General features: G+C 33.7%; 1 protein-coding gene across 5 annotated transcripts in view; it reads left to right on the forward strand.

Moving 5' to 3' along the window:
- The window catches only part of LOC121024775 (lysine-specific demethylase 6A-like), a 100,625-nt gene that overhangs the window by 24,669 nt on the left and 61,008 nt on the right, over positions 1-14,948 (forward strand). For 4 of the 5 annotated variants that reach the window (XM_040467004.1, XM_040467005.1, XM_040467006.1 and 1 more), the window contains 7 exons: positions 3,158-3,251; positions 4,848-4,974; positions 9,797-9,895; positions 10,024-10,243; positions 10,755-10,889; positions 11,443-11,598; positions 12,148-12,237. In XM_040467004.1, coding sequence (XP_040322938.1) covers positions 3,158-3,251; positions 4,848-4,974; positions 9,797-9,895; positions 10,024-10,243; positions 10,755-10,889; positions 11,443-11,598; positions 12,148-12,237 — 921 coding nt within the window. The remainder of the gene's footprint in view (positions 1-3,157; positions 3,252-4,847; positions 4,975-9,796; positions 9,896-10,023; positions 10,244-10,754; positions 10,890-11,442; positions 11,599-12,147; positions 12,238-14,948) is intronic. The other variant, XM_040467007.1, reaches the window with a different exon arrangement.

A 14,948-nucleotide genomic window follows, 5' to 3' on the forward strand; every position in this document is an offset into this window, starting at 1 on the left:
AGAGAGAGAGAGAGAGAGAGAGAGAGAGAGAGAGAGAGAGAGAGAGAGAAAGAGAGAGAAAGAGAGAGAAAGAGAAACAGACAGCAGGCATGAGCAGGGTGGGTTCGAAGGAGAGGGAGACACAGAATCCAAAGCAGGCTCCAGGCTCCGATCTGTGAGCACAGAGCCTGATACAGGGCTCAAACTCGGGAGCCATGAGATCATGACGTGAGCTGAAGTCAGATGCTTAACTGAGTCATCCAGGAGCCCCTTAATTTTGTAAATAAAGTCCGGTTTCTCTGCATATATTCTCAGTCCCTTCTGGTGTTTTTGTTTTTGTTTTTTATTTTTTGAAACTTTATTTATTTTTGAGACAGAGATAGAGCATGAATGGGGGGAGGTCAGAGAGAGAGAGACACAGAATCTGAAACAGGCTCCAGGCTTTGAGCTGTCAGCACAGAGCCCAACACGGGACTCGAACTCACAGACTTTGAGATCATGACCTGAGCCGAAGTCAGCTGCTCAACTACTAAGCCACCCAGGCGCCCCAGAGAATTCTGGTGGGTTTTTTTTAATTAGAAATTCCAGATTGGCCTACTGATTCCTTGCAATTTTTGTAAAAATCCCAATAGAATTTTTTTTTACAGGTATAGAAAGAATGATTCTTTTTTAAAATTAATTTTTAAGTGTTTATTTATTTTTGGGTAGGAAAGCATAACCAAGGGAGGGGCAGAGAGAGAGGGAGAGAGAAAATCTTAAGCAGGCTCCACAGTCAGTGCAGAGCCTGATGAGGAGCTTAGACTTACAACCGTGAGATCATGACATGAGCCGATGTGGGACACTTAATCAACTGAGCCACGCAGGTGCCTCAGAAGAATGACTTTCTAATTCTAGTGGAACTTCTAAAGATCACAAAAAGCCCATTCTTGAGAAAGAAGAGTAGAGCTGAAGTATCACAGTTCCTGATCAGATACAAGCTAAATTACTGAAAACAATGTGTATCAGTGTAAAGACAAACATAGACTGTTGGAATGGGATAGAGAGCTTAGAGACAAATCTATGTGGATATGGTCAATGGGTGTTTAATGAGTGCCCAGAATACACAACAAAGAGAGGAGTCTTCAACAGTTGGTGTTAGGAAAACTGAATATCCGAATGTAGAAGAATGAAATTGAACCCATATCCTTTACACAGAAGTCAACAAAAGAGGGATTAAAGACTTAAATGGAAGAACTAAATTTGTAGAACCCTTAAAGAATAAAGGGATAGCATCATGATACTGGTCTTGCCAGTGATTTCATGCATATGACACCAAAAGCACAGGAAACCACCCCCCCACCAAAAAAAAATCAACAGTTAGGACCACATCGAGTTAAAAGGCTTCTAAACAGCAAAAGAAACAACCCACACAGTGAAAAGACAGCTTACATAATTGAAGAAAATATTTGCAAACCATTCATTAATCTAATCTAATAAGGGATTAATCTTGCAAATATATATATAAAGAACTCCTTTAACTCAATAGCAAAAAATCTAATAACTCAATTTCAAAATGGCTTAAGGGTTTGAAGAGAAATTGCTCTGAGGAAGACATGTAAATGGCCAGCAGGTTTATAAAACAATGCTTAATGTCACAAATCATGAGGGAAATTTAAATCAGAACCACAGTAAGATATCACTTAAACCTCTCTAGACAGCTGTTATCAGGAAACAAAAGATAGCAAGTGTTGCCAAGGAACTAGAGAAATTGGAACCCTGGTACTCTTGATCAGAAGTCAAAAATGTTGCAGATGCTATGAAAAACAGGATGAAGATTCCTTTAACAGTTAGGAGTAGAGCTCTACTATAGGATATACTAAGATAGGGAAACAACTATTGACCTCTTTATAGATAGTGTCCATTGACACCAATGTGGTGTTTTATAGAAGTCTTTTACATTCTTGGTAAATTTATTCTAAATATATTTTTCTATTTAGTGCTGTTTTAGGTTAAATTTTCTAAAATTCATCTTTGCTGTGTTTTACTAGCATATAAAATACAATTTGATTATTAATTTTCTATCTAACTTTGCTGAATTTGTGTGTATGCTTGAGGAAGTGTGTATCTTTGTATGTATGTATGGACATCTTTGTGGTGTGTATTTTTAAATTTGGTGTGCTTATATATCTGTATGTGCATATATGACAGAAATAAAAACTGAGAGTTTTTTTCTCTCCTGAGGTTTTGGTTACCTTTCGTTAGAGAAAAAACTCAAATTTACTAGTTACAGTGTATACATTTATTTGAATTATTCATGTTGTGCTGCTCATTTAAATACAAACAACCTTGAAATGACATTTTCATCCTGTTGTTGTTATACATAAAAAAATGACTTAAGTAATTGTTTTTTCAAGTACATTAAAAAGATAATGCTTGGAAGTTTTGTCTTCTTAAAAAGTTATTCTGTTGTTTGGAGGCATTAATAATTTAGTCTGACTAGTATTTTTTGAGGGACAACTGTGGACCGTGGACTCATTTAGGAATTTGCATGTACCTTGAATATCATGAACTTTGTTTAGATCAAAACTGGGAAATAATTATGTTTTTTAAAACATATCTTAATAAGAGTTTTTAAGAGTATTTCCTATAAGAAACAATATTGTAAGATTAAAATGTTAACTTTTTCTCTTAGACTTTGTAAAAGATAGTAGCACTTAATGTTTTTGCCTCCTAAGTTGTCTGTATCTTTGAAATTCTTTCCATCTAATAATACATTTGCTAGTAGAATACTCTTAAAGCTTTGTGAATGTTGTTTTGTTATATACAAGGTTGAATTTATTCTATTTGTAACTTTTGAAATATAGCAGATTTTTTAAAACATATTTTGTTGACACTCTGTAATGTTCAAGATTACTTTTATTACCTGTTAGTTATTTTACAACATAGCTGTCCAGGGTTAAAGAAATACTCCATTAATAAATTAGCGCTTTTTACATTCAGTTATTTTTTCATTATAGAAACTTTATATTATCTAAATCTTCATGCACTAATTCTTTACAGCATGCATTTTAGTGTTCATACTCTTTCATTACTTGAATAGTTAATTAAATTGTGTCATCAATTCCTTATTAAAATCCTTATTCTTGTTTATTAAAGATTTATCATTTTATTCTTCTCAACATCTTGTTTTCTACTTTAGAGGAAATACCATTCTGCAAAGGAAGCCTATGAACAACTGTTGCAGACAGAAAACCTACCAGCACAAGTAAAAGCAATTGTTTTACAACAGTTAGGTATATAAAAGTTTATTTATACATTTATTTATAAATCTATTGTAATAGATTTATTATTTATAAATTTGTTTATAAATCTATTATAGATTGCAGTAATTCCAAATTTGGGGTTGGTTGGTGGCACCCTTTGGCCTAGCAGTCCCTTTATATTTAGAATTATGTATAAAGATTAATGATGATGTTCATTATTTTGTGATTTTATTTAAAATAAATACATACTTTATTTTGTAAATGTTTCTGCATAACTGTATTCCTTTTTTTCTTATGTCTAGAATTGATATATTGAAACCCAGAATCTGACATGATCCATCTCAGTCCAACTAAATAGAATGCTTCAGTGCAGCTAGTCCTTTTAAATTCTCTTGTACTTGAATTTTTGAAAACAATTGGGAGTACTTCCATGTGCTTATTACTATTAGCACATTATAAAGTTAATTATATCGACATCTTCCACACAACTACTGAGTGGTTTTTGAGCCTGCTTTCACAAGCTCTTTCATAATATGAATTAATGGAAATAGCTCACGTAAAAATTACAGATTCTATATTTTCCCCAGCATTTCTTACAATCTTATGTTTTTAATAAAATCTAGTGTTCAAAGGTAATCTAAGTTAATGTTATTTTATAGAGGATAGAAAGGTATATTCCCTAATGGTTCGTATTGTTAGTTATCTGTCATGTCTATATTTGATATTTGGGGTGGAGTTGTATTTGTTTTTACTGTTTGTTTGGTTTGGAGCAAGTGATTCCAAATTATAATCAGTTTATTGACAATATGTATACCTTCATACTGTCATTATTTTATTTGTGTCAGAAGCACTTAAACATAGTTTTACCTAGGCGATATTTTTGCAAAGTTCATTTTATACACTTGAATTGACTAAAACTGAAATGCTGATTTCTGTCAACTTAAATGTTTAACATATTTTATTATGTTCCAGTTTTTCCATTGTCTCTGTAACTGTAATTCTACACCTGTTTATTCATCAAGCAGTCTATAACTGTTCTTAATGCTCTTTGAACTCCCTTTTCATTTTGTTTTCAATGTCTACAGCTTTGGAGGGTTTTAGTTTGTTGTTTTTGTTCTTGGTCAAACATTGTTATATTTAGGATGTTAATGACAATAACCATTGTTGGTAAGGTTGTTAAAATTTATGTAACAGTTTTATCTTTGATAAGCTTTTATTTATTCCTTAAAAATAAAATTGGCTTACTGGATTGTTTTATCCTTCAAAGGAAAAGTAAATTAATGATCTTCATATTTTTGATTATAAATTAGATTTTGATTTTGAATTAAATATAGAAAAGTTCATATTCCTAATCTAATAAGTTTCAGTGCAGTGCCCCAAATCATTTAAATATCTCTCAGTTCCTAAGGAGGCTTGGTAGCTTTGATTGCTTTTTTGTTTGGTTTGGTTTTGGTTTTTTTAAGTACACTTTCCTGTAGCTATGTCCCTTATAGTTTGAAATTTGGGAGAAGTCTCATCCAGGATGAATGGATATACAAAATAGATATTTTATTTGTGTTCATGATATACTAAAAACTGGAAGAATAGTTGAATCATGGGTAAATGCTTATAATCTTTTAATTATAGGATGGATGCATCATAATGTGGATCTGCTGGGAGACAAAGCCACCAAGGAAAGCTATGCTATTCAGTATCTCCAAAAGTCTTTGGAGGCAGATCCTAATTCTGGCCAGTCTTGGTATTTTCTTGGGAGGTGAGACCAGACACTGGGTTGTGATGCATAGAGTTAATTTATAATCTTAAATGTTAAACTATACAATATGTGCTCAGTGACTTTTTATTATAAATACATTATAGTAGACTCTTGAGAGGTAAAATCTAAATTTGGTGCTTTTAGTAAGAAATTTTTATTTCGCTTATCACAGTTTTTATTTTTTACCTTATCTTCATGGTACTTGCATTATTGCTAGTTTTTGAAGTTTTGAAGGATTTTCAAGAGACATCAGGTATTGATCACGAGTATTATTTTTTAATTCAGTATTTAAATTGTGTTCCCTTTGTTGTTTCACTACTTTTTAATGTATTTAATAGGGTTTAATTTTATTCTCACTGATGACCTATAAAAAAGTTATCAGAATAGTTTGAGGTCTCAATTTATTTCACATGAATGAAAGTATTAGATTAGGTCTGTCAGGTTCCTTTTCTCAAAGTTATAAACTTAATTTAATTGTCATATTTTGCTTTAATTATAAATTTGACCTTATTTTTTCACAAGGAGTACTTTATTTTGAGGAACTTTGTCATGAGGTCTAATTCAAATTTCATTTTTATGTTAACTTTAGTTTTTATATAATGTATTATTTTTAAATATATAATAAAAATTTTTTTGACTTATTTATTTGTTTGTTGATTTTGAGAGCATGAGCAGGATTGGGGCAGGGAGAGGGGGAAGAGAGTGAATCCCAAGCAGACTCTGCACTGTCAGTGCAGAGCCCATTGCTGGGCTCGAACTCACAAACTGAGATCATGACCTGAGCTGAAATCAAGAATTTCACACTTAACCTACTGAGCCACGCAGGTATCCCCCAAAACATAAAACTTTTACAACTTTTGTGAAGTATATTTATGTCTGAGTGAGATTATTATTAGGTTAGTTTTTTCTTTAATATTTGATTATCTGTATAGATCATGTGTAATAATTAATGGATAAGTTCCTTTTTTTAAATACTTTTTTCCTAATCTCCCCAAGGGTTATAAAAGAGTCTAGTTTGAGCTGTTTGCAAGATAGAATTTTATGTCCAAGCTTAGTCCCTCTTGTCCACTAGGAGTTCTCCGAAAGAATCTATATCTTTTCTGTCTCTGTTTTCTAGTGTTGTGCATTGAAAAAACGGAGTATGTAATAAATGGAATAAGTAAACTAACATACATTTGGATTTGGAGCTAACAGTTATTACTTTGCATAGTGAATATCTTAATAGTGTCTGTGAAAGAGGCATATTACTATAAACATTGACTTCTAAAATTGTTTTCTGTATTATATTCTTACTACTTTTTGATACAAAATAAAATTGCAGCATAACATGCACTATGTATATCTTTTTATTTTGAAAGGGAGACATTTACCATTTATTTAGAAAGGGAGACAGAGCTTGAGTGGGGGAGGGGCAGAGAAAGAAGGAGACAGAATCTGAAGCCGTCTCCAGGCTCTGAGCTTGTAGCACAGAGCTGAATGCAGGGCTTGAACTGACAAACCTCAAGATCATGACCTGAACCACAGTTGGATGCTTAACCAACTGAGCTACCAGACACCACTTTGTATACCTGTTTTTAACAAAGTTATTGTTTCTTTTTTTTTAATGTTTATTTTGAGACTGAGAGAATATGTGCATAATTGAGTGTGGGACAGGCAGAGATGGAGAGAGAGAATCCCAAGCAGGCTCCAGGCTTTTAATGCAGAGCCCACTGTGGGCCTTGATGCCATGAAATGTAAAATCATGATCAGAGCCGAAATCAAGAGTTGGAGACTTAATCATCTGAGCCACTGTGAGCCCTTGTGTTGATCTTTTTAACATAAAGAATTATTTTTTAATCACAGTTAATATGTTAAGAGGATATAATGAAATATGTCAAAATACCGTTTAAATAATGATATACTATTCCATTTCTTTGAGAGCAGTACTCCACATAGGGCTTTATCCATAGTTACCTTTAAAATATTGGCAGGGGCTTTATTTTTTTTAGTTTTTATTAAAAAGTTGTTTTAACATTTATTTATTTATGAGAGAGAAAAAGACAGAGCGTTAGCAGGGGAGGGACAGAGAGCGAGAGGGAGACATAGCACGCTCCAGGCTCTGAGCTGTCAGCATAGAACCCGATGCAGGGCTTGAGATCAAGACCTGAGCCAAAGTTGGATGCTTAACCACCTGAGCCACCAAGGCACTACAGCATGTGCTTAGTTTTTACCTTTTTTGGATAAGATTATCTGAATGTGCAGAATACTTGTTCGAATTCTCAAAAGATATTAACCTTTTTTGGGGTTCAGGATTATCGTTTTAGACTGTAATTATTTTTAGTCTGTTGAATTTTTTCTGTAAATTTGCTTCTTTTGCTCTCAGCTACTATTTTCTAATGTATTATTTTTAGTTGACTTATTGCTACAGAAAGTTAAGTGTTTCAAAATTTGTATTTTAAAATTTATGAAAGCTCTGAATGAGGATCTCATTGTTAGTTAAAATTCATGGGGAGTTGATGACACTAGTATTTTGGGAGATTTTTATTTGTTACCTCTGTATTCGAGGCTTTGTTGCTTGTTATTTGGAATGTGTATAATAAAGTGAGATGGAAGTAAGTTAATTCAATTTTATTCACCCTGGTTAATGATTCTGTTAGTAATCTCCCATAGTAACAGAACTGTTAAGAGTTCAGATGATTAGGCAGCCAACTTCATTTATCCTCTCAATTTACACATGGAGAAAAGTCTAGAGTTTCTGGACTCATTTTTAAGAGACTCATTTTCCTTAAGGCTGATTAGCATCACAGAAACAGCTGCATTTACTTGGTACTACTTGTTAATGTCAGCCTACCTTAAAGGAACCTAAACAAGTTGTATTAGGGGAAAAGTTCTTGGTGATGGGATTCAGACATTGGTTCTTCGGCACATTGTCATTCTTTTTTGACTTTTAAAAATGCAATATGAAAAATGCAGGTTTCAGAAAATACTTCTGACTTCTCCTGGCATTCAGGCATTTGATAATCTGAAATTCAGTTTTGTTAAAAAACAAAAACAAAAACAAAAAAACAAAAAAAAAACTTTTCTACTACTATTAACATTACCTGTTTGCAGTTACTGCTAACTCTTTTTAATTTTCTGTCCAGCACTGGTTTATGCATTCCCTGAAATTGCTTTCTCTGCCTCTTTTACCGGTGTTTCTTCTGTTTCTCACACCACATTTTAGTCATTCTTCAAGTTTATTTCTCCCAGCTGCTTATGTGCACCCAGTGTTCTTAAACTTCTCTTTCATATGGATGAAATCCAAATGAAGATTTCTGACTGTAAGAGTTCTGAACTTGTTTCGTATCCACTTGTGTTTACTGAACATTACAAAGATATTCACTAAACCTCTAAATCACCATCTTTTAAAAAAGGTCATTTTTCCTTTCTCAAACCAGTACTTTATTGTTTTTTGCATGAATTTACCCTTTGTATTAAACCGAGTAAGTTTTAGAAACAATTACATCTCCTCTAGTACCTAGTGAAATCACTTAGTCTTTGATATATCAATCATTTCATCTTACTCTTTTATACAGTTTTCATTATTTTAAGTATAATTCTGGCTCAGGTGTGTGTCCTAGACTCATGATTTTCTGTTTCAAATTTATTTTCATTGCAGTCTTTAGTTTTTTGGTTTAAACATTGTTAGAAAATTAATATTAATATGAAGTGCTTTTGGCATGACACTTGCCTTTTTTAGAAGGACAAATTCAGGTTGATCACAGTTGTGTTTTAATTTTCCATCTGAACACTGAGTAATTTTTTTTCTTATATGAAATGTCATCTGTCATCTTTTCTACTGTAATCTGTGGTTCCCAGCCATTAAGAGTATGTGGATTAACACAGTTTCATCAGGAATGGTAGTTCTCAATTTAGAGTGAATGTACAATTAAAGATATTAGAACATTTTTTTTGCTATTTTGTATTATCCAGTGGCAAGTAAAATTAAACAAAATGGTTCATGGAAACACACACTAAAAACACATACTCCAGCCTCTGAAGAAAACAAATTTTAAAATAAAAGTACTTGTTGATGATTGCTTTTTTTTCTTCTCTCTCTCTCTTTTTTGTTATGATTTCTGTAATACATTGAGGTTTCCTTTTCCAACAGCTAACACAAAGGCCATATACTGCCTTTGCTCTTAATATCTCAAAATTACAGATTTTTAAAACAGAGGATTTAAATGTAAATTACTAAAAATACCTATTAAATCAGTTGTTTAAGATCTTTTTTTGATTTTTTCATACTCAGTTTGATTATAACTATATTTCAGTTGAACTTTTCATGAATTAAGGAATGGTGTTTCTGTTGTACATTTATAAAGGAAAGTTTAGATGCACCCCTGAAATTATGAACATGTAGGGTTTTTTTTTGTTTTTTAGAGTTATTCTTGTCCTAAAGGAAACATGAATACAAACTATGGATACATATAGAAATACCTCTGTGCTCAACTACAAATTATGGTATTGAGCAAATTTGGGTTGTAATGATTTCAATGCTGTTCATTAATGTAATGTGTTACCACTTATAAGAATATAAGAAAGCTCATTTAATAGCAATTTACTATATATTTGTATTACAAATTACTATATAGTAATACAAATTACTATATATTTGTATCTGTAAATTCAAATGCACACGTACATATACGTGTTAGCTCTTTGGGTTTATTTCCTTTCTGTGGATGTCATTTTTGCAAATGAGTACAGTTAAGTATTAATGGAATAGTTTACATATATGTATATATGTGCTTCTCTCTCTATACCCATACCCAAATACATACAATTTTTTCCTCCCTTTCAGGTGTTACTCAAGTATTGGGAAAGTTCAGGATGCCTTTATATCTTACAGGCAATCTATTGATAAATCAGAAGCCAGTGCAGACACATGGTGTTCAATAGGGTAAGACTTCTGTATATAAAGTTAGTAGTATTTTAATAGATACATGACTTCTTTGAAACACATGTAATATACTGAGTATTGGTATTATATTCTGTTTGTTTCGGACAACTTTTTCTTTCTCTTTTTAGCGTGCTCTATCAGCAGCAAAATCAACCTATGGATGCTCTACAGGCCTATATTTGTGCCGTACAATTGGATCATGGGCATGCAGCAGCTTGGATGGACCTAGGTACTCTCTATGAATCCTGCAACCAACCTCAGGATGCCATTAAATGCTACATAAATGCAACTAGAAGCAAAAGTTGTAATAATACCTCTATACTTGCGGGAAGAATTAAATTTTTACAGGTAAAAATTTGACGGAGCTTTCTTTAAAACGCCTTTCCATATGATAATTGACATGAGGAGGGTGGCTAGAAAGTATGTCTTTTTTTGTTTCATGTCAGTAACTTTTTCCCATAATTGTTAACATTTTGTGATATTTTACTTTTCATTTGAAGTAAGAGACAGTATTTGCAGTGATTTTTTTTGCATATTTAGTACACATTAATTTGCATGATTTTTCTGTTACCTACATTTTTAAGTTACAGCATTTTAGTGAAAAGAACACAACCATTGTTTTCCACTCTTGTTTGAAATTTCATGAGATCTGTGAAATTTTTGAAAAACAAACTAGCTTTGTTCTGACTCAACACACATGTATTCTAGTTGCCCTCTTTATATTTAGCATATATACTTAAATCCCCAAATTTAGAATCTATTAAAAAATAAATACCTGTAACATTGAGGAGGATTTAGTGGACTTGCTCTAACTCAAGTAGGCCTGTGTTAAATTTGCTTTTTACATAATTTTTCCTAGGCTCAGTTGTGTAACCTTCCACAAGGTAGTCTACAGAATAAAACTAAATTACTTCCTAGTATTGAGGAGGCGTGGAGCCTACCAATACCCGCAGAGCTTACCTCCAGGCAGGGTGCCATGAACACAGCACAGCAGGTGAGAAGTTGGGTTATCTTCTGTAGGTGCCCAGCTTTAAGGGTTCTTTCCAATCTGTAGTGATCAAACTTATATTACTCAGTGCAGGATTGACTTTTTTTTTTTTTTTAAATAGTCTTCTAATTTAATTGTGAGGGATTTTAGATCAAGATAAAACTTACTTTGGGGTGCCAGTCTGGCTGAGTCAGAAGGGCATGTGACTCTTGGGATCATGAGGTGAAGGCCCAAATTGGGTGTAGAGATTACCTCCGATATGGGAAAGAACTTGGGTTACCAATTTAAAATTGGTTAAATTAAAAATATGTTCTCGTTAATTTCAAAGGGTTTTTTTAAGGGACTATTATACAGTGCTGTATTAAAAAAAAAAAAAAGTTCTTCAAAAGAAGGTACACATTCCTCCATTAATGATTCATTCAGTTTTGATTTTCATTAATTGCAGTCCATGATGTCCACATAGCTTTAAAAAGTATGCAGCTTGTAAATTTTTTATATTTTGAAGGAATGAATTAAGACTGTATGGAACCATACTTTTGTCTTACTTCTGTGATCTTAGGCTTACAAAGGTCATCATCCAAATACTGAACCTGTATTAGGCCTCAGTCAAATACCACTTTCACAGCAGTCCTTGCCAGTACATATGATTACTTCCAGTCAAGTAGATGGCTCATCCAGCCCTGCCAAGAAGAAAAGAACATCTAGTCCAACAAAGGTATATATACATTTAGAGAAATGGAAAATCCCAATCAAAAAGGAAGATCTGTGTCTTCTGAAATTTTGCCCTTCATGTATTTTCAACTATCTACATCCGGGAATGAAAAGTTTTTCACTTGTTTTAGTATTATCCAAGCAGTAATTTCTAACCCAGATTTGTAAGCATCATTTAAATAAGAAGTTAGGGATAACTTCAGTATTTTTATTCTGTTCATTGATTTTATGACACTTAATGTTACCACCTTCAGCTTACACTGAAGTAAGTTGAATGTTGTGTACGTGTGCAATGAGCAGTCTGTTAGCTGTTTGACATATTTAGATAAGGGGCCTCTTAGGTTCTGGAATTGAAGAATCAATGTATATTTCAAATTTGTAACCTTCCAAATCGATTATGCTTTTTAAGTTATTTTTTAAATAATTCAAATAGATAAGTCCTATGTGTTTGTAAATGCTCCAGTTCTTAGTCCTTTGTGTATTAGTTTTCATAACTGCTAGTGTATGAATGTAACCAAATATTCTTTAATTTTACAAAATAAATTTTCCTCAGAATAGTTCTGAGAACTGGAATAGAACTGTTTCACATACTCCAGTACCACAGCAAGTTCATTCATTGTATTTGACACCACAGAAATTACAGGTATGAAAAAGTTTTTTTTATTCCAATCAGTTACCGTACCATATAGTAATAGTTTCAGGTATACAATATGGTAATTTAGCAGTTCCATATAATAATCTGTGTTCATCACAACTATACTTCTTTTTTTTTTTTTTTAATTTTTTTTTTCAACATTTATTTATTTTTGGGACAGAGAGAGACAGAGCATGAACGGGGGAGGGGCAGAGAGAGAGGGAGACACAGAATCGGAAACAGGCTCCAGGCTCTGAGCCATCAGCCCAGAGCCTGACGCGGGGCTCGAACTCACGGACCGCGAGATCGTGACCTGGATGAAGTCGGACGCTTAACCGACTGCGCCACCCAGGCGCTCCACAACTATACTTCTTAATCTCTGTCATCTATTTAACACATCCCCCCCCCCGCCCGCCCACTGGTAACCGTTTTTTCTGTATAATTAAGAGTCTGTTTCTTAATTTGTCTCTGTGTCTTTTCCCCCTTTGCTCATTTGTTTTGTTTCTTAAATTCCACTTGTGAGTGAAATCATATGGTATTTGCCTTTCTCTGACTAAGTTTATTTCACTTGGCATTATAATCTGTAGCTCCATCCATGTCTTGGCAAATAGCAAGAGTTCATTCTTTTTGATGACTGAGTAATATTCCATTGTATATATGTACACACATCTTCTTCATCAGTTGATGGATATTTGGGCTCTTTCCATAATTTAGCTATTGTAGATAATGTAGATAAACATCAGGGTGCATTGTACCCCCTTTGACTCTGTATTTTTGTATCTTTTAGGTAAATACCTTCGAATGCGGTTGCTAACACATTGGGTAGTTCTATTGTTAGGTTTTTGAGGAACCTCCATACTGTTCAGAGTGGCTGCACCAGTTTGCATTCCCACCAGTAGTGCAGAAAGGTTTCTTTTTGTCCACATCCTCCCCCGTGCTTGTTTCCTTGTGTTGTTGGCTTTAATCAGTCTCTGAGGTGTGAGGTGTAGTTTTGATTTGCATTTCCCTGATGCTGAATGATGATCATCTTTTTATGTGTCTGTTGGCCATCTGGATGTCTTCTTTGGAGAAATGTCTGTTCATGCCTTCAGCCCATTTTTAATTGGATTAATAGTTTTGGGGGTGTGGAGTTACATAAATTCTTTATACATTTTGGACCTAGTCTTTTACTGCATATGTCATTTGCAAATACCTTCTCCCATTTTGTAGGTTGCCATTTAGTTTTGTGCAGAAGCTTTTTATTCTGATGAGGTTGCAGTGGTTTTCTGCTTTCATTTCTGGCCTTACAAGATACGTATATTAAGAAGTTCCTACAGGGGCGCCTGGGTGGCGCAGTTGGTTAAGCGTCCGACTTCAACCAGGTCACGATCTCACGGTCCGTGAGTTCGAGCCCCGCGTCAGGCTCTGGGCTGATGGCTCAGAGCCTGGAGCCTGTTTCCGATTCTGTGTCTCCCTCTCTCTCTGCCCCTCGCCCGTTCATGCTCTGTCTCTCTCTGTCCCAAAAATAAATAAACGTTGAAAAAAAAAATTTTTTTTTAATTAAAAAAAAAAAAAAAAAAAAAGAAGTTCCTACAGTTGATGTCAGAGGGTTATTGTGTGCTGTCTTGTAAGATTGTTATGGTTTCCGATGTTACACTTAAGTCTTTCATCCATTTTCAGTTTATTTTTGCATATGGTCTAAGAAAGTGGTCCAGACATCAATCTTTTGCATGTTGCTCTCCCAACTATCTGTTGAAGAGACTGTCCTTTGTCTAGATTAATTGACCATGTAGTTGTGGGTTAAATTTTTCTTTTGACAGATTTTCTCCCCTATTATAAAGCAAAAGGTAGTAAGTTTTCTTAGGCATTAATTCTTAAAATTGAATGACCGTAAACCAAATGAGTTAGTACATAAGTATAATGAGCTCACATTTTCTGGAGTAACGGATTATACTTCATTTTAACATTTTTCTTTAAGAAGTAATATGTTCACGTGTTTGAAATACAAGAGTTATTGAAAGATACAGGGTATACAGGTTAAAGGCTTATTCTGGTTCCTTACTGTAGTCAGTTAATTTTCTTTTTCTGCAAATAACCGATGTTAGTTGCTTCCTTTGCATTTTTTGATGCAAAGGATATAGAGATATGTTGTACATGTACAAAAATATATATTTGTCTCATAGATTCCTTACTTTTTTCTTTTTTAAACAAATGTAGGTAGGGGCTCCTGAGTGGTGGCTCAGTCAGTTAAATATCCAACTTTGGCTCAGGTCATGATCTCGTGGTTCATAGGTTCCAGCTGTATCAGGCTCTGTGCTGACAGCTCAGAGCCTGGGGCCTGCTTCAGATTCTGTGTCTCCATCTCTCTCTGCTCCTCCCCTACTCATGCTGTCTCTCTCTCTCTCTCTCTGTCTCTCAAAAATAAATAAAACATTTAAAATATTTTTTTTAATGTAGGTACAGTGCCGCGTATAAATATTCAGAATCTTGGTGTTTGTTTCTTTTACATATGGATCTTCAAAATCTTTTCATGTTTATGTGTCACTTTCTTATTTTTGTTTTTTTACGGGTATAAAATCATGTTATAAAACTACATGGAGGCCACCCATTCTTTAACCAGATTCCCATTGTTGGACTTTTCAGGTCATGTCCATTGTTACAGTGTTGCTTATAAGCACTTTTGACTTTTGTTATACCACATTTTTGTTATTTTAACTAGCTTTCTTCATGAAGATTCTAAT

Source organism: Herpailurus yagouaroundi, unplaced genomic scaffold (genome assembly GCF_014898765.1).
Source record: "Herpailurus yagouaroundi ecotype Mexico unplaced genomic scaffold, PumYag 67120, whole genome shotgun sequence".
Classification (NCBI taxonomy): domain Eukaryota; kingdom Metazoa; phylum Chordata; class Mammalia; order Carnivora; family Felidae; genus Herpailurus; species Herpailurus yagouaroundi.